Source organism: Saccostrea cucullata, unplaced genomic scaffold (genome assembly GCF_032062105.1).
Source record: "Saccostrea cucullata isolate Sc308-1 unplaced genomic scaffold, CSIRO_AGI_Scuc_v1 ctg9634, whole genome shotgun sequence".
Lineage (NCBI taxonomy): Eukaryota > Metazoa > Mollusca > Bivalvia > Ostreida > Ostreidae > Saccostrea > Saccostrea cuccullata.
The window spans coordinates 1-24997 of NW_026925205.1; the positions used below are offsets into that span (position 1 = coordinate 1).

The window sequence follows — 24997 nt, forward strand, 5'->3', positions numbered from 1 at the left end:
CGGATTATCTGAATGCCTTTGTATCCCAGAGTTACACCTGAAATTCTGTGAAGTGTCACTGTCTAACTTTCTCTGAGCTGATTCGACAGATGACCTTCTAGTGTTAAGCTGTTGACCTGTGTCCATGATCTCTGATGACTTTGACCTCTGTGGCTGACCAGTGTCCCTGTACTCTGAAGCCACCTGCTCTTGCTCCAATAGTTGGTGTCTCTCTTGGTCTACAGTCCCAGATTCCACCTTAACAATGCTCAGATCAAGACCAAGTTGATTCCCAGACTCTGACCTGCAATTATTTTATTTACCTGGTAGTACACAGGTCTTATATTCAACGTACGACATATAAACTACATTGTACAAATTCTTTTCTCTCTATTATTGTATATACTGCACGTACCTTTGTGACTTTAATCCTGTGTATTTATTGGGACCACAGGACTCCGACTCCTGATCACTAGCTCTCACCAGAGTTCGTTCACTGATATCTGGAGGAGGGGTCTCCTCATTACTGTTTGGTGTTGCAGTGGAGGTAGCAGGAGTTTTAGCTGAGGAGGAAACTGGTGTTCTAGAATGCACTGAAGAGGAGTATAAAGTCACTGAAGGCTGAGTACATGTAGTAGCACTGTCACAACACTCCTCCGTGGGGGTCACGACACTGGTCTCTTTATTAGGTTCACTGTGACTGACCACCCCCACCCCTACACTCAGACACGATCCTCCCCTATCTCCTGGCTCTGTCTGTACCAGCTCTAAACTGTCCTGTAGAACATCTCCACCCTGGAGACTCTTTGACTGGTCAGATATGTTGCCATAGTTACTTGTGGTGGTTGTCATCTGACTGCTGTTGTGTCTTCTTTTAGTTTTCTTCACATACGAATCATGAGACAGATCATGTGACCTTTTGACCTGAGTGTCTGGCATGGTTCTGTGTAATTCTGAGGTGCGGACATGACGGAACTCAATCATATCACAGAAGGAATAGCGGTACTGGTCTCTGCTGGACAATGTACCAACTTGGTCCACCAGACTCTTACAGAAATCAGCGCAGCACTTGATAACACTGTCCACTTGTAAGAGACGCCCTATCTTCTCAATATCTCTGTAGTTGTCCTCTGTTATCATAATAAAGCCCTCGTATAGGTACTGTAGGAATGACAGTACAGACTGCTGCTTTATATCGGGGGACAGTCGAATCTCTAGCTGGGATCCTGATGCTGCATGCTCCATCGACTGCAGCATAGGGCATGCTGCCATCATAACCACTCTATGAGCCTGAGAAAAGGGTAAGTTAGATGAGAATTTGAAAAACAAAGTTACTAAATTACTTTATTTGCCATGCAAATAGTACATAACTGAGTTTTAAAAGCATGAAGATGTAAATCTGGATAAATTTTAAATATTTGACTTGGGTTTATCTTACCTTTGTGTTGACTGTGCCGGCTCGTATGACAGCGTCACACATTATATCATTTTTCCACATCGAGGCCAGCTGACAAAGCAGGGAGCTGGAGTGGATGGGATTCGTGTAAAACTTCTGATAACTCATTCTGTTCTGGACATTCTGATTTTTTTTAAAAAAAATGTGCTTATAATACGCAAACCACAAGATCAGGAAGGTCTTTCCATCATTTTAATGTTAATTTAAATAACTTGCATTTGAAAATATTATCAATATCATTTTTTTGAGATTTGGCCTATTCATTAATTTTTGAACAAGTCGATATTACTTGAGAGAAAAAAATAAAAATTCAGGAAATAAGTTTGATTTGGTAGCAAAGAAAAGTTTGCTTGGGTAGAAAAATGAAGCTACGTAGGTAATTTAAGCTACATTGCTAAATCACGTGTTTATTGTAAGAGGCTCTGCAACTTATAATACCTCTTTAAAAGAAAGAATGTTGAATTTTCTGCTAAAATCTTAATACAAAAGAGGAAAATATTAAACACTTACTACTGGATACCAATCAAAACATAGGACGTCACTAAAGCAGGAAAACTCGCTTTTAAGGCTTGTAATATTTTTAATCTGAATCTGTCATATTGTTCTTTCACTTTCTGAAGAATGACGATCCCGACTTATTTTTCTTTAAAAAAAAAAAAAAAAGTTCACAATTACTATCGCCAGAAGCGATTACAAAATTATTTAAGATTATCTTATTAAAATCTTAAAACTACGGAATTTGATAAATAAATAAATAATCATGATGTCCAACGAGAGCCTTTTAAATAATCCGGATATTGTAGGACCACCTGAAATGAGTTTAAAGCTTTTTTGTACCGGAAGTTTACATTGGTAACCCCCGACTGGCCTCAAGTTCTGACAAGACTCGACAAGAGGTTTGATACATTGCCAGGTACAATTTAACTTCCTTTCATTTTTATCAACAAATGATAATTTTTTTTTCATTGCAATGTTTTCAATCAAATGATACAAAGAACAGAAACCGAAATACACAGGTTTTGAAATGTGTAATACCTTGCTGCAGATTTTGATACGGGTACCGAATGTAAACACAAAGGTACACACTTGTCACTGTTAATTGAGATATTTTATCACTAAAGTATGTGAAAACAATTTGGAATCCAACATTCGCCTCCTTAATTCGTTTCACGGGCACTGGAAGTTAAAGTAAATAGACTAAATACTAATTAAGAATGTGCATGTAACATGCAAATACAATGTAGATCTACTCAGTATTTGTAAACATAACCTTCCAGTGCCCGTAATTCGTTTAGCTTGCTTCTAATTACAAGGCCAACATCATTAAAACAAATATGACATTTACTGGTTTAGTGTATTTGATCTGCAAATCAAAATTAAAGTCAGATTTGACCTAAATACATCTTTATTCAGTAAAGAATCATGTTTGTCTGCCATTCCTGAAAACAAATCCCCTTGAACCAATATTTTTCTCAAATCAAAAAATATTATCTTAAAGAATAACAGTGATGATACAGTATCTATATTTCTAGGCTTAAAATGAATGACAATGAGGAAACCGATTCTGAATGGGACAGCACTCTGGATTTTACTTCTCCCCGACAGACGGGGGATAAGCGATCCGTTCCCCCGGAGATTGAGGATGAGGAGGCTAGTCGCCAGGATTCCGTCGTGGAGAGACCCAAACCGAAGGAGAGGACCTCCCTCCCAGCCAGTATGTCATATATCACATCTGTTCCCAAGGCTGTTTTTGTTTAAGTATTGCTAACTTCAGGTTTTAAGCAATTTTTAAATTGGCCCCTTTAACCCGAACTTAGTCAAGAAATAATGATTTAAGGCATGAAGGGGGGTCATTATAATTAAATTATGATTAAAGAACAGAGTAGTAAATTTTTTCATAGCTTGATAAGAATGGAGAAATTATGAATAGCAAAATGAATGACTACACAGAATGTGTATTGAGTTTTCTTCTGCTGTTTTATTGTTTTAGATCATGATGTGTATTGAGTTATCTATGGCCGTTTTATTTTTTTAGATCAGACTCCTGAGGACTACACCTATGCAGAAGTCGTAAGAAAAGAGTACGTCAATTACAAACAAATGGAAAGAAATCCTTACAAAAGACGATGTGAATTTATTTTTGACTCAAAACCTTTTTTTACGTATATATTATTAAAGACAGGAAGCTTAATATCAACTTGAGACTAATTATTTGAATTAAATGTGATCGAAATATTCTTTATATTTCCTCAGTAAACAACCACAGAAGAAGTCAAAAGAAAGCCCACCTCCTTACAACTTCAGACCAGCTGTTTCTGGTACAGTCAATGCTCTAGCATTCTATCACTGAGAGAGTTCACAAGATTTATAAAGTTCGAAGTGAAAAAATTATTTTATTTTCCGATTTTAACTGGATAAAAACACAGGTCTTTTTCCCAGGAGCAAACAAGAATATTGCCCACTTGGGAATAAGTGCATGAACACTCTCATGAATAATAAGTCCAAATCTAGATATTTTTATGACAAACAAAAGACTTTAAGAGATTTTAACATTTTTTATTACAAGTTTAGAAAATGTCTGCTGCATTGTGAGCACTATAAGGGATTTTCTTTCCTCATTCTTTTTTTCAGTTAGAGCGCTATATAAGTCAGTTAAGTGATGTTGCCCTTTGGACTTTTTATTACCCATATTTAAGTAGCTCTGTTAAATATTTTAGGGAACATTACACCCCAGAAAACAGAGCCTCCTCCCGGTAAAGACAAAAAGGGAACAACTTATGATGTCACAACAAAAGGGAAAACCCCGGCATCACAAGACAGCATAATGAGTAAGACAAAAAAATTCAATAACAATCTTATCAAACTTAAACTCTGTCATTTTAATACAGCTCATCGAAATCCAAAGATGAACTTTTGAAATTATTCTCAGCTAGCAGTATTAATATAAATAACCTGGAAATAAGAATTCAGTGGATGTCAGTAGATTTGTTAACTGTGTGTGAAAAATATTTTCACTCTACAACCTCATCAGTATGTGATTGATGATGATGACAGAAGAAATAGGAATATGATAGAATAAGTTTATTTTTCACTGTGTATGATATTTGATTATGTCCCCTGATCAGGCACAGGTTCCTGGGATGATACAGATGAAGATGAGAAGACCCTGAGGGAGCTAAGAGAGACGTTTAAAACAGAGAAAAAGAAGGAACAGGAAGCTGAATCACTCAGGCTCAGACTGGAGAGTCAGGCAGAGGGTAGGGACTCATATTAGGCTATCAGTAGGGCACTAGATTATACTCAGGCTGGAGAATCAGGCAGAAGGTAGGGAACTAAATTAAGCTATCAGTAGGGCACTAAATTAGACTCAGGCTGGAGAATCAAGAAGAGAGTAGGGAACTAGATTAGGCTATCAGAAGGATACCAGACTAAACTCAGACTGGAGAGACAAGAAGAGGGTAGGGAACTAAATTAAGCTATCATTAGGATACTAGATTAGACTCAAGTGAGAGAGTCAAGAAGAGGTAGGGACCAAAATTACACTGATCCTGATAAGACTTATGATGAAGAGTCAAACAATAGGTATGGACTCAATTAGGCTATCAGTAGGGTACCACAATTGCAACTTTTAAGCCTTTCTGACAAGCAAAAAAACTACCTCTAATGGTTTTGTAGGCATCTGTGATGATCCCCCTTATCATAAATTTTAAAAGAAATGTGGGATTGAGATCTCTTATCTGTATAATATGAAGTTTAAGTTCACTGAACATAAAGATATTACATAAAATATATGCTAGATGGTACTTTCAACTCAGTGTTTTAATAAATCTGAAGTGACTCCATTTTCTAAAGATTTTTAAAACAAAGTGATGTAAATACATTTGAGGTGTTTTTCCGAGTTTGATTTAAAGGGTCATAGAAGATGTGATTGTAAACAGCTGACTAGGCACTCAGTGACTCATGTAATTGATCTGCATTATGACAGAAGGCCACCAGTAGCTGGCATTATATAAACTTATCAATGTTGTATTTCTCAAAATAACCAGAATTTCTTCACAATGATATTTTCCATGATTTTTTTTTTTAATAAAGCATGCATTTTATAGTGCTCATATTAAATTACTTCTAAAATTGTTTGTCATTGAGCAGATATTAAAGCAGATGAAGGCCAACTAACCAACAGGTCTGAGAACACATGGAAAAGTTGGGCCAGTTTTGGGAATAAGCTTGGTAGATCCTCAAATCGTAGCAACAAAGGAAAGAAAAAAAAGGTAATAGCCTGCAGGCAACACACATGAGAAAGAGTTAACTCCCTTAACATAAAATCCAATCATCTCAACAAAAGCTATTTGACTGTGCTGATAGTCATGGGAAAACTATGAAATGATGTGAATTTACTAAACATTTATCAAATACTCTCATGTTAAAGATTATTTGTTAAACACTGTTAAAAGAACATGAAAGAGACAATTTATTAAACATTCCTTTTAATATTTAGTGATAGTCTGCCACAGAAAAAAAATGCACATATACTGTGCCAACATGCATATATTTATTATCTTATACTATGATTTTAAAATTACTATTATATTATGATTACAGTTTATGATATTATTAGTCTAAATTAAGTGAAATCTTCCCTGATTACAGGAGGGTAAGTCTGTCCCCATGTACCGTGACAAGAGTCATTATGATGTGTGTTATAATTAGTCTTAATTACTGAGTAACTGAAATCTACCCTGATTACAGGAGGGTAAGTCTGTCCCTACGTACCGGGATGAGGGTCATTACGATGCAGTGGATGTGGCCCAGGTCCGGGCAGCCGTCCAAAGACAGGAGCCTCCCGCACACAACATGTTCCAGGCTCAGCCCCACAATGAGGTCAAAGAGCAGGGCCAGCCACCCGACAAGGACCACGATATCAGCTTCTCTGACTACAAACCAGCCAACATGGCGCCACCTTACATTGTCAAAGAGGAAGCGGGGTAAGTCATGGTGTAGTGCTAGTGTGTAACTGTAGACTGGCAAATATTCAAGATTGTTTTAATTTCACTATGTTCGCGATTTATCATTTTTTTGCAAAATTAAACCTATCGTGAATGCTATCATTAGTTTTTAAAGATGTTGAAATCCTTTTAAAAACTTAATTAAATTAATTCTTACAGCTTGAAATTAAAAGAATTGCGATTGGTACTTTTTGAGAAATTGTGAAATTTTAACACTGATATTAAAATGGCTTACAGTATCCATTGCAGTAAAAATAATCAAATAATTCGAAATAATGTTAATTTAATATTTTATGGGGAAAAGATAAATTTAAAAAAAAGGGAAAAAAAACATATAATGAGTTTGTTATTGGATATTGGCCTGGATAGCTCAGTTGGTAGCACACCTCATTAGTGGCAGGATCAATTCTGATCTGGCCATGCATTTTCTCCTTTCCTGTTACGTTCTTTTGCTGTTGCCAGTCTGGCTGTGGTATGTGTTTAATGTTAGCAGTATGACTTACTACTTTGATATGTTATATATTAGCAGTATGACCTACTACTTTAATGGTATGTTTTCTATGTTAGCAGTATGACCTACTACTTTAATGGTATGTTATATGTTAGCAGTATGACCTACTACTTTAATGGTATGTTATATGTTAGCAGTAAGACCTACTACTTTAATGGTATGTTATATGTTAGCAGAATGACCTACTACTTTAATGGTATGTTATATGTTAGCAGTATGACCTACTACTTTAATGGTATGTTATATGTTAGCAGTATGACCTACTACTTTAATGGTATGTTATATGTTAGCAGTATGACCTACTACTTTAATGGTATGTTTTATATGTTAACAGTATGACCTACTACTTTAATGGTATGTTATATGTTAGCAGAATGACCTACTACTTTAATGGTATGTTATATGTTAGCAGTATGACCTACTACTTTAATGGTATGTTATATGTTAGCAGTATGACCTACTACTTTAATGGTATGTTATATGTTAGCAGTATGACCTACTACTTTAATGGTATGTTATATGTTAGCAGTAAGACCTACTACTTTAATGGTATGTTATATGTTAGCAGTATGACCTACTACTTTAATGGTATGTTATATGTTAGCAGTATGACCTACTACTTTAATGGTATGTTATATGTTAGCAGTATGACCTACTACTTTAATGGTATGTTTTATATGTTAACAGTATGACCTACTACTTTAATGGTATGTTATATGTTAGCAGAATGACCTACTACTTTAATGGTATGTTATATGTTAGCAGTATGACTTACTACTTTAATGGTATGTTATATGTTAGCAGTATGACCTACTACTTTAATGGTATGTTATATGTTAGCAGTATGACCTACTACTTTGGTATGTATTGTATGTTAACAGTATGACCTACTACTTTGGTATTTTTTATATGTTAGCAGTATGACCTACTACTTTGGTATGTATTGTATGTTAACAGTATGACCTACTACTTTGGACATGGACCAGTGCAATACCTGGAGGTGGACAATGAAGAAGAAGAAGCTTTGATGCCCAAGATTGCAGACAGGTAATCATGAATGTCTAGAATTTAATTGGACTAATTTTTTCGGTAAAAGTGAGACTGAGATCAAGTGAATCAGGTCATCAACGTTTTATGGCCCCTGCTTACATCTTAGACCAGATATTAGCTAGGGCACACTATACTAATTATACAGTGAAATTGAATTATTTGTTTTTAGCTCTACTGGTCAGAGACCAGAAGAGCTTATGCGATAATAATGCGTCCGGCGTCCGTCCGTCTGTCTGTCTGTCTGTAAACAATTTTTCAAAATGCTACTCCTCCTACAGTTTTGGTCTAATTTCAATATAACTTTGCACACAAGTAGACTACACTAAGATACATAATTTTGTGTATCGGTTTTTGATTTCGATAAACGGTGTTGCCGTGGTAACTAAAAATAGAAATTTCTGTAAAATTGTTTCAAAATGCTACTCCTCCTACAGTTTTGGTCTGATTTCAATATAACTTGGCACACAAGTAGACTACACTAAGATACATAATTCTGTATATCGGTTTTTGATTTCGATAAACGGTGTTGCCGTGGTTACTAAAAATAGAAATTTTTGTGAAATTGTTTCAAAATGCTACTCCTCCTACAGTTTTGGTCTGATTTCAATATAACTTGGCACACAAGTAGACTACACTAAGATACATAATTCTGTGTATCAGTTTTTGATTTCGATAAACGGTGTTGCCATGGTTACTAAAAATAGAAATTTCTGTGAAATTCTTTCAAAATGCTACTCCTCTTACAGTTTTGGTCTGATTTCAATATAACTTGGCACACAAGTAGACTACACTAAGATACATAATTCTGTATATCGGTTTTTGATTTCGATAAACGGTGTTGCCGTGGTTGCTAAAAATAGAAATTTCTGTGAAATTCTTTCAAAATGCTACTCCTCCTACAGTTTTGGTCTGATTTCAATATAACTTGGCACACAGGTAGACTACACTAAGATACATAATTCTGTGTATCGGTTTTTAATTTTGATAAACGGTGTTGCCGTGGTTACTAAAAATAGAAATTTCTGTGAAATTGTTTCAAAATGCTACTCCTCCTACAGTTTTGGTCTGATTTCAATATAACTTGGCACACAAGTAGTAAACACTTAAGAACATAAGAAGACCTTATCAATGATCATTATTCTATTTATTGCTGTTGTAAAGTTTCAATTCCCAACTGCTTAAGTACTTTTCTCTTCCTTTGCTACAAGTACAAACCAGTAGAGCTTCAGTCTCGACAGAGACTTCTGGTTCTCTTTATTTATTAAGTAATAAATAAATCAATAAATACATTTTGTAGTATGCTTGTTTTGTTACAGATTGGAGGGTATTTTCCAGAGAATTTGGCAGGAGTTTTTTGGAGCACTACGCATTGTGACCAGTTTCTTCATCCTGTTTGTGGTAGAACTATTCAAGTACATTATTAAATACGTCTTCCAGCCCATATTTATTGGAATTTTCATGACGACCGGTGAATATGTCATGAAACCTGTACTGTCAGTTTTGTTCAACGGCTTTATGCAGCCAACAGGTGTTTTCTGTTGGAATTGTTGTGTTACATCGAAACTTGTGTGTACTCCAATAATTCAGATATTGAAGAAAATTCTGGAACAGTTTGCCAAGTGCTGTAGACATGTCAGGTGTGTGGAGATATTCTGGAAAACCGGTGAGCCAGGGCCGCGGAATGTGGAGGAAGCAGACATTAAACATGTTTAAAACTGTATAGAGGTCAGACCATATCACACACAAATCAAACAGGCATATCAAAGTCCCCTGTACAACTGCAATCTACTTCAATTCCATCAATGCTTATATCAAAACATCAATGTAAATATAACAATAATCTCTTTCAACTGTTATATGAAAGCAGATTTTTCTAATTGAGTATTAAAAAGGACTTTTATTTTTATATTAGTTGAATAAGTAAGAAGGGTACAAGAAAACATTTTCTGCATTTATTGCTCTGAATGAAGCAATGATGTATAAAGGTATATTCCGTCCAGAACCATACATAAATCATAAAAGCATTTTTAATGTATCACATGATTTTATCATGTGTCATGCTTTTATTTTACAACCTACATATACTTGTGTTTTTATTGATTTTTATAAACTTTCATGTTTTAAATCCCTCCATATGATCGACATCAGAATCTCATAACAAACTATCTAGACAAGCCATAGAACTTTGAATGCCATTACAATACATTAGTTTGTAGATGATATAGAGTATTACCGGGGTAATCCAAAGATGATCAACTCACATTTTATACATTTATTACTGTATATCCTTGTACATTTTTAAGTGGTTTGTTGAACATTTTAAATAAATTGTATATTTAAGTTTTCTTTACTTGAGAAATTTTCTCATCTTAAAAGTAATTCACTCAGGCATGAATATTCACTATGCATATCTACATTACAATTTCAGATAAAATGTGCATTAAAATTGCTCATTTTATTCCTACATTACAATTTATAAAATATGCATTAAAATTGCTCATTTTATTCCTCATATACAGTTGTAATCATTTTACTGTTACTCTGATTCATATATTTTGCTTTCTTTATGGGCCACAATGTGCATCGATCTTTATTAGTGCTGTCAGCATTTATGTCTATTGCATTTTCTGTTTTTGAACTGTTGCTCCTTATAATGCAGTGAAATGTAAAATATCTAATTAAATAAAATGTACTTTATACTGTACATTGCATTAAAAAGTGAAAAATAGACACAATACTCTTTTGTCTATAGAAAGGTATTGCTGATTTTCTACATGAAAAATATGTAGACTCGGTGCATTGTATATTAGGCATTCAGCCCCATCTTCATTGTGGATTACATAACATGCTATACACCTTCTTCATGTATTTGCTATGTGATATATTATAATTATACATTGGTGATACACTGTATTGAGTAGCTCAAATGTCATAATTAAATCAAACATTTCATAATTGCCTAGATTAAATGTACATGTACTCCTATATTCCTTTATTGACACATAAAATATATGTTGCATACATAGTATGGTTAACATTTTTAATTGTTTGAATGATATATATATATATCTTTATACAGTACATGTAAAACATATCCCCCAGGTTTTTTTCTTAACTGATTATTTACAGGTTTTATTTTTCAAGTTATTTTAGATGTTTTCAATTATATTTACTTTTATGTACTTAACAATTAATGCATGCATATTTCTATATTATATTGTTACAATGAGTTGTTAAATTTCATATCTCAGTTCAATAAATACATGTAGTTTGCCTGAACTAAGTGTCTTCACTCTTGTGAATAGGGTTAATAACATTACAGAGGGAGGGGGAGACAATTTATTCCTTTTTTTTTTGAAAATTTCATGATATTAGGGGTCACTTAATAGGAATATTTTGTCTCTAAGATCATGATTATTATATATATTAAAGTTTATGTTCACTGGAATAAGATTTATAAGTTTAATTACAATATTAAGCACAATATATTAGTAGTCCAGCTTTTCTCCAAAATATTTATGTAGGGTATGAGACTAACGAAGCAAGATTTTTGCACATCAGACAGTCTATACACTGTACATTCTTAACATTACAGTAAATTTTCAACAAAGATGCTTGGTGGTATTAAGTGGTTGAAATTGGCCCTTGGTTCTTGAAAAGAAGTTAGAATGAAAGAAAATGACAAAAGAAAGACAACCAAGTTTTATCTAAAAAGTTCATCTAAGCTCTCAGCCCAGACAAACAAACAAGTTTATTTTTAAATGTCATCATGTTTTCTGGAGAAAAAGATATTAAACCAAAAAATTATTAATGTGTCAATTCTTTATTTTTTTTTCCTTCAATGTTCTTTAAACTGTCAGTCAGTAGCATCTAGAGATGCTTGACATAAATACATGTAATGATTTCTCATAAATCAGACATCACAGTGTTCTGATTATATACGATAGTTACAAATTGAAGATGACTATATGCTTGCATTCCTTGAACACACGACATACTCACTGTATAATAAAACATGTACTGTAAACATGCATGTACATCATAGAATATTTCACTGAATGTTTTACACATTCTAGAATATATGCATTATATCATCTAGATGAACGGTAAACACAGAGAATACTCACTGTAAACATATCCTAGAATATGCACAGTGAACACATCACAGGATACTCAAGATAAACATCGTATAGTATACTTTACAGAGGTGGATTCCTTATTTTTTGAGCATGTTATAATTAGTCAATTCACCATATCTCTATTTCAGACTAATTTTCATATAAATATTTCCATTTTTCACTTTTAAATGTAGGTCAATGTCTATCTATCTTCACTTATATCATCAACTATAACATTCATCAAGTTTGTTTGTGAGTGAAACTATCACAGTTAAGGACAGACGAGACGTTCCTAAATAATAGATAAATTTTTCTAAGAGTTTGTCATTGAAGTGCTGCTACTTAAACATGTTTACTCACAAAAAATTGTGGTACCTTACCAGGCATTTATGCAAGATATCAGGGATAGTTTTTCTTATGTAATCCTTTGGGGAAGAAAAATAATTTTCCAATTTCAAATGTTTAAGTGTTTGGATTTTTTAAAAACGTGTAGAAACTGCTTTAGAAAGCAGAATGTTATGAAAATTTTGAATATTTCTCATACATTACGAAGATATGTAAAACAGATTTTGAGGAACGTCTCGTCTGACCTTAATCTATTGATGAATTATTATATCTTTCTGTTAAATCTTGGATGTTTTATAGAACTTTTGATCTGATTGGCCATCATTGGGTGAATTTTAGACTTATCCAATCAGAGTTCATCACTGTCTGGAGAGTTTGTTAGTCAGGTCTTCCATTGGTTGAGGGGAATGGCTTCTCTTGAGATCTTTATTCTTCTCACTTACTGACTTGACACTTTCTGGTCCTTCAGAAGAATCTTCCTGTTTTAAGTCTGTGGACTTTTTACCCTGTAATGATAAAAAAATATATGTTCAAAAATTACAAGGAGGATATTCATCGCTGAAATACGCAACGTACCTAACCTAGTGATAATTTATCAAGATATTCTAGATATTCTTAATTTAAGATTATAGTGTCATCAGGAGTTCATAGACAAAAAATCAGCATGCATTTTTTGGATGATTCACAGGCACTTAGGAGCTGGGAACCCCCCCTTTCATTTTTTTTCTTTTTAAATCTGGGGACAACACATTTTTCCTATTTTATTAGTCTTATATGCACTACTTTAGGGCTGTGTATTGAACAAAATATTTCGATACAATACGATACGATATTTTTTAAAGCGATATGCGATATATTGGTTTCTAAAAAAAGTTAATAAAAAAAGGCTTATGAATCATTTAATGCATGAATTTTATGAAAAGTTAGCGTTTCATTACCCATTTTAAAGTTCTTGACTCATTGTCATCACAAAAAACACTTCAAATTTAAACTTTTAATGTCTGTAAAATCAACATATTAAAATAACATTGTCTATGTATTTTATAATAATTATAAAAACTGTGTTATTTCCTTAATAATTATCAGTGATCATATAATTATTGATCATTTTTAATTTAGAAAAGTGAAATATAATCTTTAGTGATTAAAATTCCCATCTTTTTAACAGAATTAGAAGTTAAACTGTATATCTGAGACGTATTGGAAGTTATTTTTCGATACGGTATGATTCTTGAATATCGATACGTATCGATATATCGATATATTGATACAGCCCTACACTACTTGATATCGATAATATAACCCTTTTGTCTCTATTAGCTGTTTTAAAACAATTATATAGTTTTCGACTGATACATATAAAGAGAGAAGGCTTTTCTAAGGTAAACAGGTAAATTTGAGTACTTTCAGTGAAGAAAAATAATATAAGTGCACTCTCTGATCTAAAGAATAAAACATGTCTTTTAATCCTCAGATACAGTTCTATCATTTACTAGTTGCTGATTTTAGATCAGAGGTTGTGCTCTTTATTAAATATAGGAAAATAGCTTTAAAAATTGGCCATATTTATACGCCCGTCTTAAGACGGGACGTATTATGTTATAGGCTTCATGTCCGTCCGTCCGTCCGTCCGTCTGTCAATTCGTGTCCGGCTCATAACTTGAATACTATTAGGCCTAGGATTATCAAATTTTGTCAACTGATACTTCTTGGGTAGATGGTGTGTCGCGCACAAAAAGTAGGTCGCTCTGACCTTTAATAAAGGTGCTATAGCCAAATATGGAAAAATCCTGTCCGGCTCATAACTAGAAAACTATTAGACATAGAGCTTTCAAACTTGGTAAAAGTATACATCTAAGGTAGAAGGTGTGTCGCGGCCTATTTCAAGGTCACTGTGACCTTTAATTTAAGTTAATTTTTTTAAAAAACTAAGTCTTTTAAATTTTAAATTTCATAATCCTAAAAAATGTAACCAGAAGTCTCTGTCGAGACTGTAGCTCTACTGGTTTGTACTTATAACAAAGGATGAGAAAAGAAGCCATTGTCATTAGACCAAAACTGTAGAAGGAGTAGCATTTTAAAGGAATTTCACTGACATTTCTATTTTTAGTAACAATGGCAACACCATTCATCGAAATCAAAAACCGATGCACTATTCTAATATGTATATTAGTGTAGTCTACTTGTGTGCCAAGTAATATTGAAATAAGACCAAAACTGTAGACAAAAGTAGAAATAGTAGCGTTTTAAAGGAAATTTCATAGAAAATTCTATTTTTAGTAACCATGGCAACACTGTTTATCGAAATCAAAAAACAATGCACTATTTTATGAATCTTAGTGTAGTCTACTTGTGTGCCAAGTTATACTGAAATCAGATTAAATCTGTAGGAGGAGTAGCGTTTTAAAGGAATTTCACAGAAAATTCTATTTTTAGTTACCACAGCAACACCGTTCATTGAAATCAAAAACCGATTCATTATTTTATGCATCTTAGTATAATCTACTTGTTTGCCAAGTTATATTGAAATCAGATCAAAACTTGAGGAAAAGTAGCATTTTAAAGGAATTTCTCAGAAAATTCTATTTTTAGTAACAATGGCAACACTGCTCATGGAATTCAAAAACCGATGCACTATTTTATGTATATTAGTGTAGTCTACTTGTTTGCCAAGTTATATTGAAATAAGACAAAAACTGTAGAAGGAGTAGCGTTTTAAAGGAATTTCACAGAAAATTCTATTTTTAGTAACCATGGACACCTTTCATAGAAATAAAAAACCGATGCACTATTTTCTGTATCTTAGTGTAGTCTACTTGTGTGCCAAGTTATATTGAAATCAGACCAAAACTGTAGGAGGAGTAGCATTTTAAAGGAATTTCACAGAAAATTCTATTTTTAGTTACCACGGTAACACCGTTCATTGAAATCAAAATCCGATGCACTATTTTTTGTATATTAGTGTAGTCTACTTGTGTGCCAAGTTATATTGAAATAAGACCAAAACTGTAGGAGGAGTAGCGTTTTAAAGGAATTTTACAGAAAATTCTATTTTTAGTAACCATGGCAACACCGTTCATCGAAATAATAAACCGATGCACTATTTTCTGTATCTTAGTGTAGTCTACTTGTGTGCCAAGGTATATTGAAATCAGATCCAAACTGTAGGAGGAGTAGCGTTTTAAAGGAATTTGACAGAAAATTCTATTTTTAGTTACCACGGCAACATCGTTCATCGAAATCAAAATCCGATGCACTATTTTATGTATCTTAGTGTAGTCTACTTGTGTGCCAAGTTATACTGAAATCAGACCAAAACTGTAGAAGGAGTAGCGTTTTGAAAAATTGTTTACAGACAGACGGACAGACAGACAGACAGACAGACGGACGGACGCCGGACGCATTACTATCGCATAAGCTCTTCTGGTCTCTGACCAGTAGAGCTAAAAATATAGTTGTATCCTTATTAAAAAATGTTAAATTAAGTAAAAACATATTTTTTCATCATATACTTTACAGCAATCTATAACAAATGTTAATGTTTTGAGAGGAATTCAGTTTGTCCCATGGGCATAATTATCAAGCACTGGTCAAGAAGAATTTTGATAGCAGAAATGTGCATCAAATTAGAGAGAAATTAATGAGTTTATTGTCGGGAGCTAACTGGAGAGAGCATCTCTAGATCTGATCATGCAGCTGCTATCTTAATTTATCTCTTGGGAGTTGGGCAAAAAGAAGTGGCCTCATAGTTGCTTGTGTTAATTAAGAGATCTTGATGGCTAAAGTCCAGATAAAGATCTTTCAATGGGTGTAATGTAATTAAAACAAATTGATGTTTTAGTGTATGATTAAAACTAAATTAGTATTGCATAATATGATTAAAACTAATCATACATGTGTTCATTAAAAAAAAATTACATTTCAATTTTTATATATTTGCAACAAATTGCAGTCATGTCTCACTTAGAATTTTATAGTCCAAAGAATAATTTCTTTTTTGATTTTATTATTAGACTGTAGCATTTCCATTATTTCATAAAATATGCAATAACCAATTTAAAACTGCAGATGGATATTTGTTAAGCTCTAACACAGCCAGTTTAGAATTATATGATGTATTATTTGTTTGATTAATCCCTACACTGCAAGTCTCTTAGAGATGTATTTACAATATTTTAAACATGATAAGAAATGGAAATTAGATAATTGAAATCTGTGTCAATCTGTTAATCAAGGTTACCTGATTTTCTTGCACCCCAACCAATTTATGATTATTGAACAATATTTGACGGGAGTATCATGCTGTGGCGGGGCACTTTATTGTACAGTGGACCCTCAGATATGCGGACGCCAGATATCCGGACGCTTCACCTTCCGGACGATTTTTCTCGGGAACGGATTTTTTTAACGTAATTTTGACTCATTTATCCGGAATTCCGCGTTCCGTATCCGGACGGCTCTTTTTTACTACAAAATGTATTTTTACGTTATAAATTGGTTCATTTATCCGGACGGTAAATTGTAATTTGTACTTCCACTCTTGTCAACATTCACGCCTGAACTGAGTGATAATTGTTATCAAAACACTGGCCGGATTGATTGTTTTTACAACACGATCACCTGTGACCTGTTATGAATGACTTACGATGATTAGTCCACAGATTAAGCATGCTAGGTGGTTATGGTCATAATATACGAGAGATCGATACACAAATAAAAATAAACAAATTAACTGTGTCGGTAACAGAAAACAATTTTCTATTCAATTATTTGTTATCTGCGAGATATTTATAATTTTAGTACAGAGCTGGTTTTAAATATTTTTCTATTTATAGACGGGACGACGTAGTTTCATAATCTCGTTGTCTACACATGTGCACACACAAATCGGTATTGTGTAATTTTCGTCTGTAGATTGGTGGCAGTTATCATCGGAAAAAAAAACCAGAAGTCTCTGTCGAGACTGTAGCTCTACTGGTTTGTACTTATCAAAAACCATTGCACTATTTTATGTATCTTTGTGTAGTCTACTTGTGTGCCAACTTATTTTAAAATCAAACTAAAACTGTAGAAGGAGTAGAGTTTTAAAGGAATTTTACAGAAAATTCTATTTTTATTAACCATGGTAACACCATTCATCGCAATCAAAAACCGATGGAATATTCTATGTATCTTAGTGTAGTCTACTTGTGTGCCAAGTTATACTGAAATCAGACCAAAACTGTAGAAGGAGTAGCATTTTAAAGAAATTTCACAGAGAATTCTATTTTAGTAACCATGGCAACACTGTTCATTGAAATCAAAAACCGATGCACTATTCTATGTATCTTTGTGTAGTCTACTTGTGTGCCAAGTTATATTGAAATCAGACCAAAACTGTAGAAGGAGTAGCATTTTATAGGAATTTTACAGAAAATTCTATTTTTAGTAACCATGGTAACACCGTTCACCGAAATCAAAAACCGATGCACTATTCTATGTATCTTACTGTAGTCTACTTGTGTGCCAAGTTATATTGAAATCAGACCAAAACTGTAGAAGGAGTAGCGTTTTAAAGGAATTTCACAGAGAATTCTATTTTTAGTAACCATGGTAACACCGTTCACCGAAATCAAAAACGATGCACTATTCTATGTATCTTAGTGTAGTCTACTTGTGTGCCAAGTTATATTGAAATCGGACCAAAACTGTAGAAGGAGTAGCGTTTTATAGGAATTTCACAGAAAATTCTATTTTTAGTAACCATGGCAACACCGAACATCACAATTAAAAACCGATGCACTATTTTATGTATCTTTGTGTAGTCTACTTGTGTGCCAAGTTATATTGAAATCAGACCAAAACTGTAGAAGGAGTAGTGTTTTAAAGGAATTTCACAGAGAATTCTATTTTTAGTAACCATGGCAACACCGTTCATCGAAATTAAAAACCGATGCACTATTCTATGTATCTTAGTGCAGTTTACTTGTGTGCCAAGTAATATTAAAATCAGACTAAAATTGTAGGAGGAGTAGCATTTAGAAAAATTGTTTACAGACAGACGGACAGACAGACAGACAGACAGACAGACGGACGGACGCCGGACGCATTACTATCGCATAAGCTCTTCTGGTCTCTGACCAGTAGAGCTAACAAACTAAAACATTCAATCAAATTTGAATAATTTTAGACAATCAATGATTTCGCTTGGGATGATTACTGCGTGAATTTTTAATATGTCAGATTTAGCGTGGACGAGTGTTCAAATTAAAATTAGACTCGATACTGACAGCTCGCTTGGGTGTAATCAAAGCTGCAAATGAGAGAATTCGCTTGGCTATGTTCATCAATTTATAGGAAGAAGAAAGTAAAAATAAGCTGGGTAATTAAAAATCTGCCCATATAAGCAGCGTTATATCCAATGCTGGTCATTCTGCTCTCCAGCTTCAACTATGTCTACACCGCCGGCAAAGAGAGCGCGAGTCGGCATTTCCGCCAGCTTAAAGGTATAGTCTATAAAATAATAAATTATTATTTCTATATGATAGCATTAATCTTTCTATTAAACATAAAAGAGTTACAATACAAATACAGAATACCTGGAATAGAAATCAATAGAATTCAGATATCCGGACGCTTCACTTATCCGGACAATTTGCTTGGGAACCAAAGCGTCCGGATAAATGAGGCTCCACTGTATATCTTTTCCGAACATCAGGAAATTGACGCACTTCGTGACATCATGATGCATTGACAAGCAAGAAAATTACGTCATTTTTGATAGATACGCAATCACCAAAGTGTTAAGATCTAACTGATATTCAATGCATTGTTAACTAAAACTAAGCAGTTTCAGTTTTTCAGAAATTCACAGGGCCAAAAAGGCAAATTTAAAATGAACCATGTTTTTAAGCGGTTAGCTTCGCTAGCCGCTATATGGCATGTGTCGGCAACCGGAAACCTCCATAAGGCGCTACCTATCGGCATCGCTTTATCGCTCGTAACCTTATCCTTCTGCAACCAAAACCGGAAACTTCCATAAGGACCTACCTATCGACAACAGTAACTTCAGCAAATGATTTGTATACTGTCGGCGTAATACGCCCCCTGGTTAGAGATTGACAATATGCTGTGAAGTCTGACTAAAGCCAGCCCCTACTACTTAGTATATCACTTCGTACTAACGAAGTGTATGCTGTGTATGAAGAGTGGCTATTATAACGATTATATCGAATTCTTATTAGTATATTTACCAAAGCATTGACAATACTTACAACACTTACTTTTAAGAACTGAGAATTTGGTCCTAATTACATGTGTATCGCGCGATCGCGATTTCTGGCAACTGTTAGTTTATTTTTGAATGCTTATTATACTGCAGGTTTGAGGTTATTACAGACTGTAAAAACATCAGCAAATCTCTCGATCGAGTTTGATTTTCCTTGCCAAAGTATTAAGAAACACCATTTATTAATTTAATACCTGAAAAGCGCTTTTATAAAAACACCGAACGCATCTGTAAGTTTTACACTTTTTGTAACGTTTTATGGAAACAATAGGGTTACCTCCACTATGAAACGTTTGTTTTTCTTCTCTTTTCTTCTCTGTCTAATAAACAGATTATAAAAGCTCTGCTCCCAGGGATGAATTCTCTACTCCGTCTTTGATAATTTATAACAATCGATCATAAGGGATTACTTACTATTAGTTTTTGTAAAAAATAATGGAGCACTTAAAGTAGTAAAATCAATTTTGAAAAAAAAATGGAAAAATATATATTAATTTTAATCAGCATTGTGATCCCCTTCTAAAAATCAACCGATATTATTTTCACAGAAGAATGGGGTATGAAAAATTTTGGCAATTAGCAAAAATTTAAAATATATACTTAATGCTTATTTATAAGTTTTGAAAATTTGATCAATTCCTAGGGAACGTATTATTAGCTGTGAAAATACTTTTAAAATTTGAATTTGTCCAATTTGTCGATTATTGTTTTAAACGTTTGAGAAGAATAAAATTAAAATATAGGTGTTTAGAGGCACATTGATAGAAAAGAAATCAGTGTATATTGTTTAACCGACATATTGAAGAAAGTGACACTGATAACTTCTTAAGTTACACTGATTTTTAATGTACATTTGAATTTTTAAATACTAGTATTGATTGATTACACAACTTTCCTTTTTATGTTTTATTTGAGAACAATATTGCATGAAGAGTATATGATAAAAACACCTTATATGTCCTTATCTAGATATTGTGCCTTATATTGTGCAAGACTTCTTTCAAATGATTCTCATATACCATTTACTTTATTCGAACATTTACTTGTTTGAAAAGTCAATAAAATATATTTCATAAAGCTTGATAATCTTGTTTACTCGCCAGTCTTCCCGTAGAAGTAGTAGTTTATAATATTACTAAAGGAAGTATTCAGTATCTGTATCAAAATACAGAATGATCAATGATCGATTTTAGAAGAAAAGCTGACTCCTGAAAGTTCAAGAGGTGGGATCCGTTGCCTAGAAAAAGTAAGCATCCCTCGTTGACAGGTTAATTATATTGCCGCGATGAGCCTACACAACTGAATCTCTCTGATATCAATTCATTTACAAAGTCTCTCCTCAGCCATCCTTTTTTCTCTGACTAGCCAGCTGTAGATCTACACTACTCCAAATCCATTAATCTAAAGAATTTAACTTGTCATTTTTTTAGTTGTTTGTTATAGTAGGCTTTACAATTACCTAATTTCAGATTCAATAGAGAATAAAAGACAATGAAATTTTCAACATCAACATAATTTTTTTTATCCATAACAATTGGATGCCATCAAGAGAGAATTTTTAAAAATGCACTTCCTGTCTTTCAAACTGAAGAAATCTCATGTTTAAATTTTGAAACATGCATTTCAATCTTATTAAAATTTATTTAAATGTTCCAAATCCGCTACCCTTCTGAAACATCTAACATCCCATTCGGGGTCACATCAGAGCGACCTTTCAATTATGAATACATGTACAAGTAAACACAAACACTTTGGCCATGTAGATTCAAGCCTCGGTAAACAGTTCTCAAATTAATTCCACGGCTACATATCATCATTAATGATACTGTCTTACGTTGAATTAAAGTAATTTTGGAATAAATTTCATGTATCTTCTACAGTCTGGCATCTAAACGTGAATAATGCAAACGAAAGAGCACAAACTATACAAGATATCCCACACGTCATACATAACACAACTTTTGCAATGCATATCTTTTTACTACAAAACTCCTCGGGTGTTTTGGTTGGGTGGTGAAAACAAGAAACCCATCTGAACTATTAGCCAGGATTTCGGAGGAACCATTTTCTTTGCCTAATCGAAGATTCACTCTTACATGACCCCAAATAGGATGTTGTTAGATGTTTGAGAAGCAGTAGCGGATTCGGAACATCTAATTTTAATTAGATTGCATCCATCTGTGACATCAGTTTGGAATGTTATTGGTTTTACTATTGAGTAAAGTATTACAAAAACAGAATGTCTGGGTTTTTCTTCTCTGATGACATTGGACAAAGATATGCATACTTAAATATCATCATTTTATGCACTTTTTCGGTACATATTAGATGAAAGCATGCTAACCGCTTTTCAGTACTTTCAGTACTTTGATTTATAGTAATTTTGATAAAATAAAAAGTTGGTAATGCAGTAGTTAGAATAATCTAACTGTGTCTCGGGACAAGCCCTCACTACAGTTAGAATACCTCCCATACACTCGCAATGCAGCAAAAAATTGCAGAATTGCTGCGAAACGATTTTGAAGAATTCAAAGGGATTTGCACTGAAAATCCCTGTAACTTCCAAATTAATTATAACAAACCTTTTTTGGGGTTGCGTAAGTAGTTAAACCTAAAATATAATCCAAAAATAAAGACGGAAATTCAACTTATTTTCTCAACGTTTTTTCTCGCTTCAAATTTACATGCCATTAACGTTCGGAACTCTCTTAGTTGTTCATAGTAAATGCACTTACCAGGTAGTACGAGTTATCGCCCGTGTTTACTTTGCTACATTGAGAATACACGGAAGGAATTCTATCGTTAAACCGGGTCCGTAGGACATTTATCATTTCAACGATAGAACATTCTATCTAGTAATGCAGCAACCAATCAAAAAAAAATGTTCCGCTCTCATTTTCTCATAGTTTAGTACTTCAATATCGCATCCAGTAGGAGGAGAAGATGAAATTGTAAAAAGTTTACTATGCCAACAAAAATGCTGACATAGACAAACAAGAGGCCCATGGGCCACATCGCTCACCTGAGCACTAAGGGTAGGAAAAAGTAGAAAATGGTTTTTTTATTGTAAAGTTTAAATCCAAAAGTAGTCCCATGACCAATCATGGATTTGCTATTTTTTAGAAAATGATTTTTAAAGAATTTTCCTATATATATCTTTGAAAACTTTGGGTCGGCCATTTTGGCCCCGCCTTCTCCCCGTGGGTCATGATTTGAACAAACTTGAATCCACACTACCTGAGCATGCTTCCATATAAATATGATGAAATATGGCTTTGTCATTCTTGAGAAGAAGATTTTTAAAGAATTTTCCTATATATTTCTATGTAAAACTTTGGTCGGGCATTTTGGCCCCGCCCTATCCCCGGGGGTCATGATTTGAACAAATTTGAATCTACACTACCTGAGCATGCTTCCATATAAATATGATGAATTACGGCTTTGTCATTCTTGAGAAGAAGATTTTTAAAGAATTTTCCTATATATTTCTATGTAAAACTTTGGTCGGCCATTTTGGCCCCGCCCTATCCCCGGGGGTCATGATTTGAACAAACTTGACTCTACACTACCTGAGGATGTTTCTCCATAAGTTTCATCTTTCCTGGCACAGTGGTTCTTGAGAAGAAGATTTTTAAAATATGCCACCAAATTTTCATTTATTCCAAATTATCTCCCCTTGAATGAGGGCGTGGCCCTTCATTTGAACAAACTTGAATCCCCTTCACCCAAGGATACTTTGTGGCAAGTTTGGTTGAAATTGGCCCAGCGGTTCTTGAGAAGAAGTCAAAAATGTGAGAAGTTTACAGACAGACGGACGGGACAAAATGTGATCAGAAAAGCTCACTTGAGCTTTCAGCTCAGGTGAGCTAAAAATGAACAAATTTTGATCAAAAAAGCTCATTTGAGCCTTTGGCTCGGGTGAGCAAGAAAGTGTAGTTGGTCTTAAAAGTAGGAGCATCATCCTATAAAACAGCTCCTGCCTTATTGATGATCTTGTCATGGATAATTGATGTCAGATTATCATGACCTAACTGGACTGGTCCCCATACTGAGAGGACCCGCCCCACACATTCTGGCTTGTAAATAACCCCTCACCTGTATGACATCCTCCATGGCGTGTTTTCTCGTCCAATCCTTGGCGGTCTGGATGTACGCTGCCCTATTGTACTGATACTCATTGGACTGAAAAATTCAAATATCGGAAACTGAGCTCTGCTCCAATAAAGCTTGCAAATTTAATACAAAATTTTACAAGGGACTTGACACACCCTACACATTGTAGAGGTCCCCTCCTCCCCATCTTTTGTTAACAAAAGCTAATTAATGATATTAGACATACTATATCTGTCATGAGTGGATCTTCGGGGTTAGGCTCCGCCATTAACAGCTGGACGCTGGTCAACACAGTGGACACATTCAGACACGGCTTCCAGGCTCCCTGTACCAGATAATAAACCAAAGATCAGAACCTTATCAAAACAGAACTACCGCTTTCTATTGGCCATTTTAATTTCACAATTTTTTTTTTTTTTTTTTTTTTGGCATTCTTAAAATATTCTTAAAATACTTGCACTTAACATGCTGGAGTATTGTTACCATTCAATCTTAGTGAAGTACTGTACCAAGAATGGTAATGTTCACCTTTTACTTTGTGAAACCCCAGATAAATGTCTGATCAAAATGTAAAATAGGAGGTCTTAATGGCACTATGTAATTTCTGTGAAAGTCATTTTAAACTTTATTAAATAGTATATAAAATTAAATTGTTGTGGACAAGAGATGGTTTACCCTGAATATTATAAAAAGAATGGCAATGTTTTGTATGTACAGGAATCCCCAAATTTGTGTCCTATCAAAATGATAGTAGATGCACTATGGCACTATGTAATAATGATTTTGTGCAAGTTTTATTTATAACTCTATTCAGTGGTGAAAGAGGAGTTGAGGATAAGGGGTGGGTACCTCCAAGTGTAACAGAAAAACAAACAGACACCCTCATCACCATGCATCTCTCACTTTTTAAGCAGGAGTGGACAGGCGTTGAAGTTCAACAAAATAATTTAAGCATGTAACAATTTTTAGACCTTAATGTTCTAACCTTTGGAGGCATCTTGAGTGTGTCTAGACATATCCTACCCCCGCTGTCAATGTTAGGGTGGTATATGGGGGTCAGGAACTTCACTTTTGGAGGCTCAAACGGATATCTGTAAAGACAACAGACATTTTTAAATTACACTGATTTAACTTATGTTCCTTATGGTGACT

The 24997-nt window shown here is 34.0% G+C and overlaps 3 protein-coding genes across 4 annotated transcripts; 1 reads left to right on the forward strand and 2 right to left on the reverse strand.

Moving 5' to 3' along the window:
- Positions 1–3: 3 nt before the first annotated feature.
- Positions 4–1552, reverse strand: LOC134268349 (zinc finger and BTB domain-containing protein 18.3-like; the record flags this gene model as incomplete). Its single annotated transcript, XM_062750589.1, has 3 exons — positions 1418–1552; positions 395–1269; positions 4–283 (listed from the first exon to the last, which is right to left on the reverse strand). Coding segments are annotated over exons 1-3 (1281 nt in total), but the record flags the coding sequence as incomplete, so codon positions are not given.
- A 739-nt stretch (positions 1553–2291) lies between these two features.
- LOC134268347 (hepatoma-derived growth factor-related protein 2-like) lies at positions 2292–10474 on the forward strand. 2 transcript variants are annotated; one of them, XM_062750586.1, is made up of 10 exons: positions 2292–2348; positions 2968–3149; positions 3471–3516; positions 3689–3753; positions 4153–4263; positions 4561–4692; positions 5585–5706; positions 6185–6420; positions 7910–7999; positions 9319–10474. In XM_062750586.1, exons 2-10 carry the CDS (start codon positions 2975–2977, stop codon positions 9713–9715), a joined length of 1374 nt encoding a protein of 457 aa, XP_062606570.1. In that variant the 5' UTR covers positions 2292–2348; positions 2968–2974; the 3' UTR covers positions 9716–10474. The 2 variants fall into 2 exon arrangements, with proteins under 2 accessions (XP_062606570.1, XP_062606571.1); XM_062750587.1 differs by lacking the exon at positions 4153–4263.
- Positions 10475–12766: 2292 nt separating this feature from the next.
- LOC134268348 (ubiquitin-conjugating enzyme E2 T-like) lies at positions 12767–24959 on the reverse strand (the record flags this gene model as incomplete). The annotated part of the gene is made up of 4 exons (XM_062750588.1): positions 12767–12971; positions 23828–23914; positions 24072–24170; positions 24831–24959. Coding segments are annotated over 4 exons (462 nt in total), but the record flags the coding sequence as incomplete, so codon positions are not given.
- Between the last annotated feature and the right edge of the window lie 38 nt (positions 24960–24997).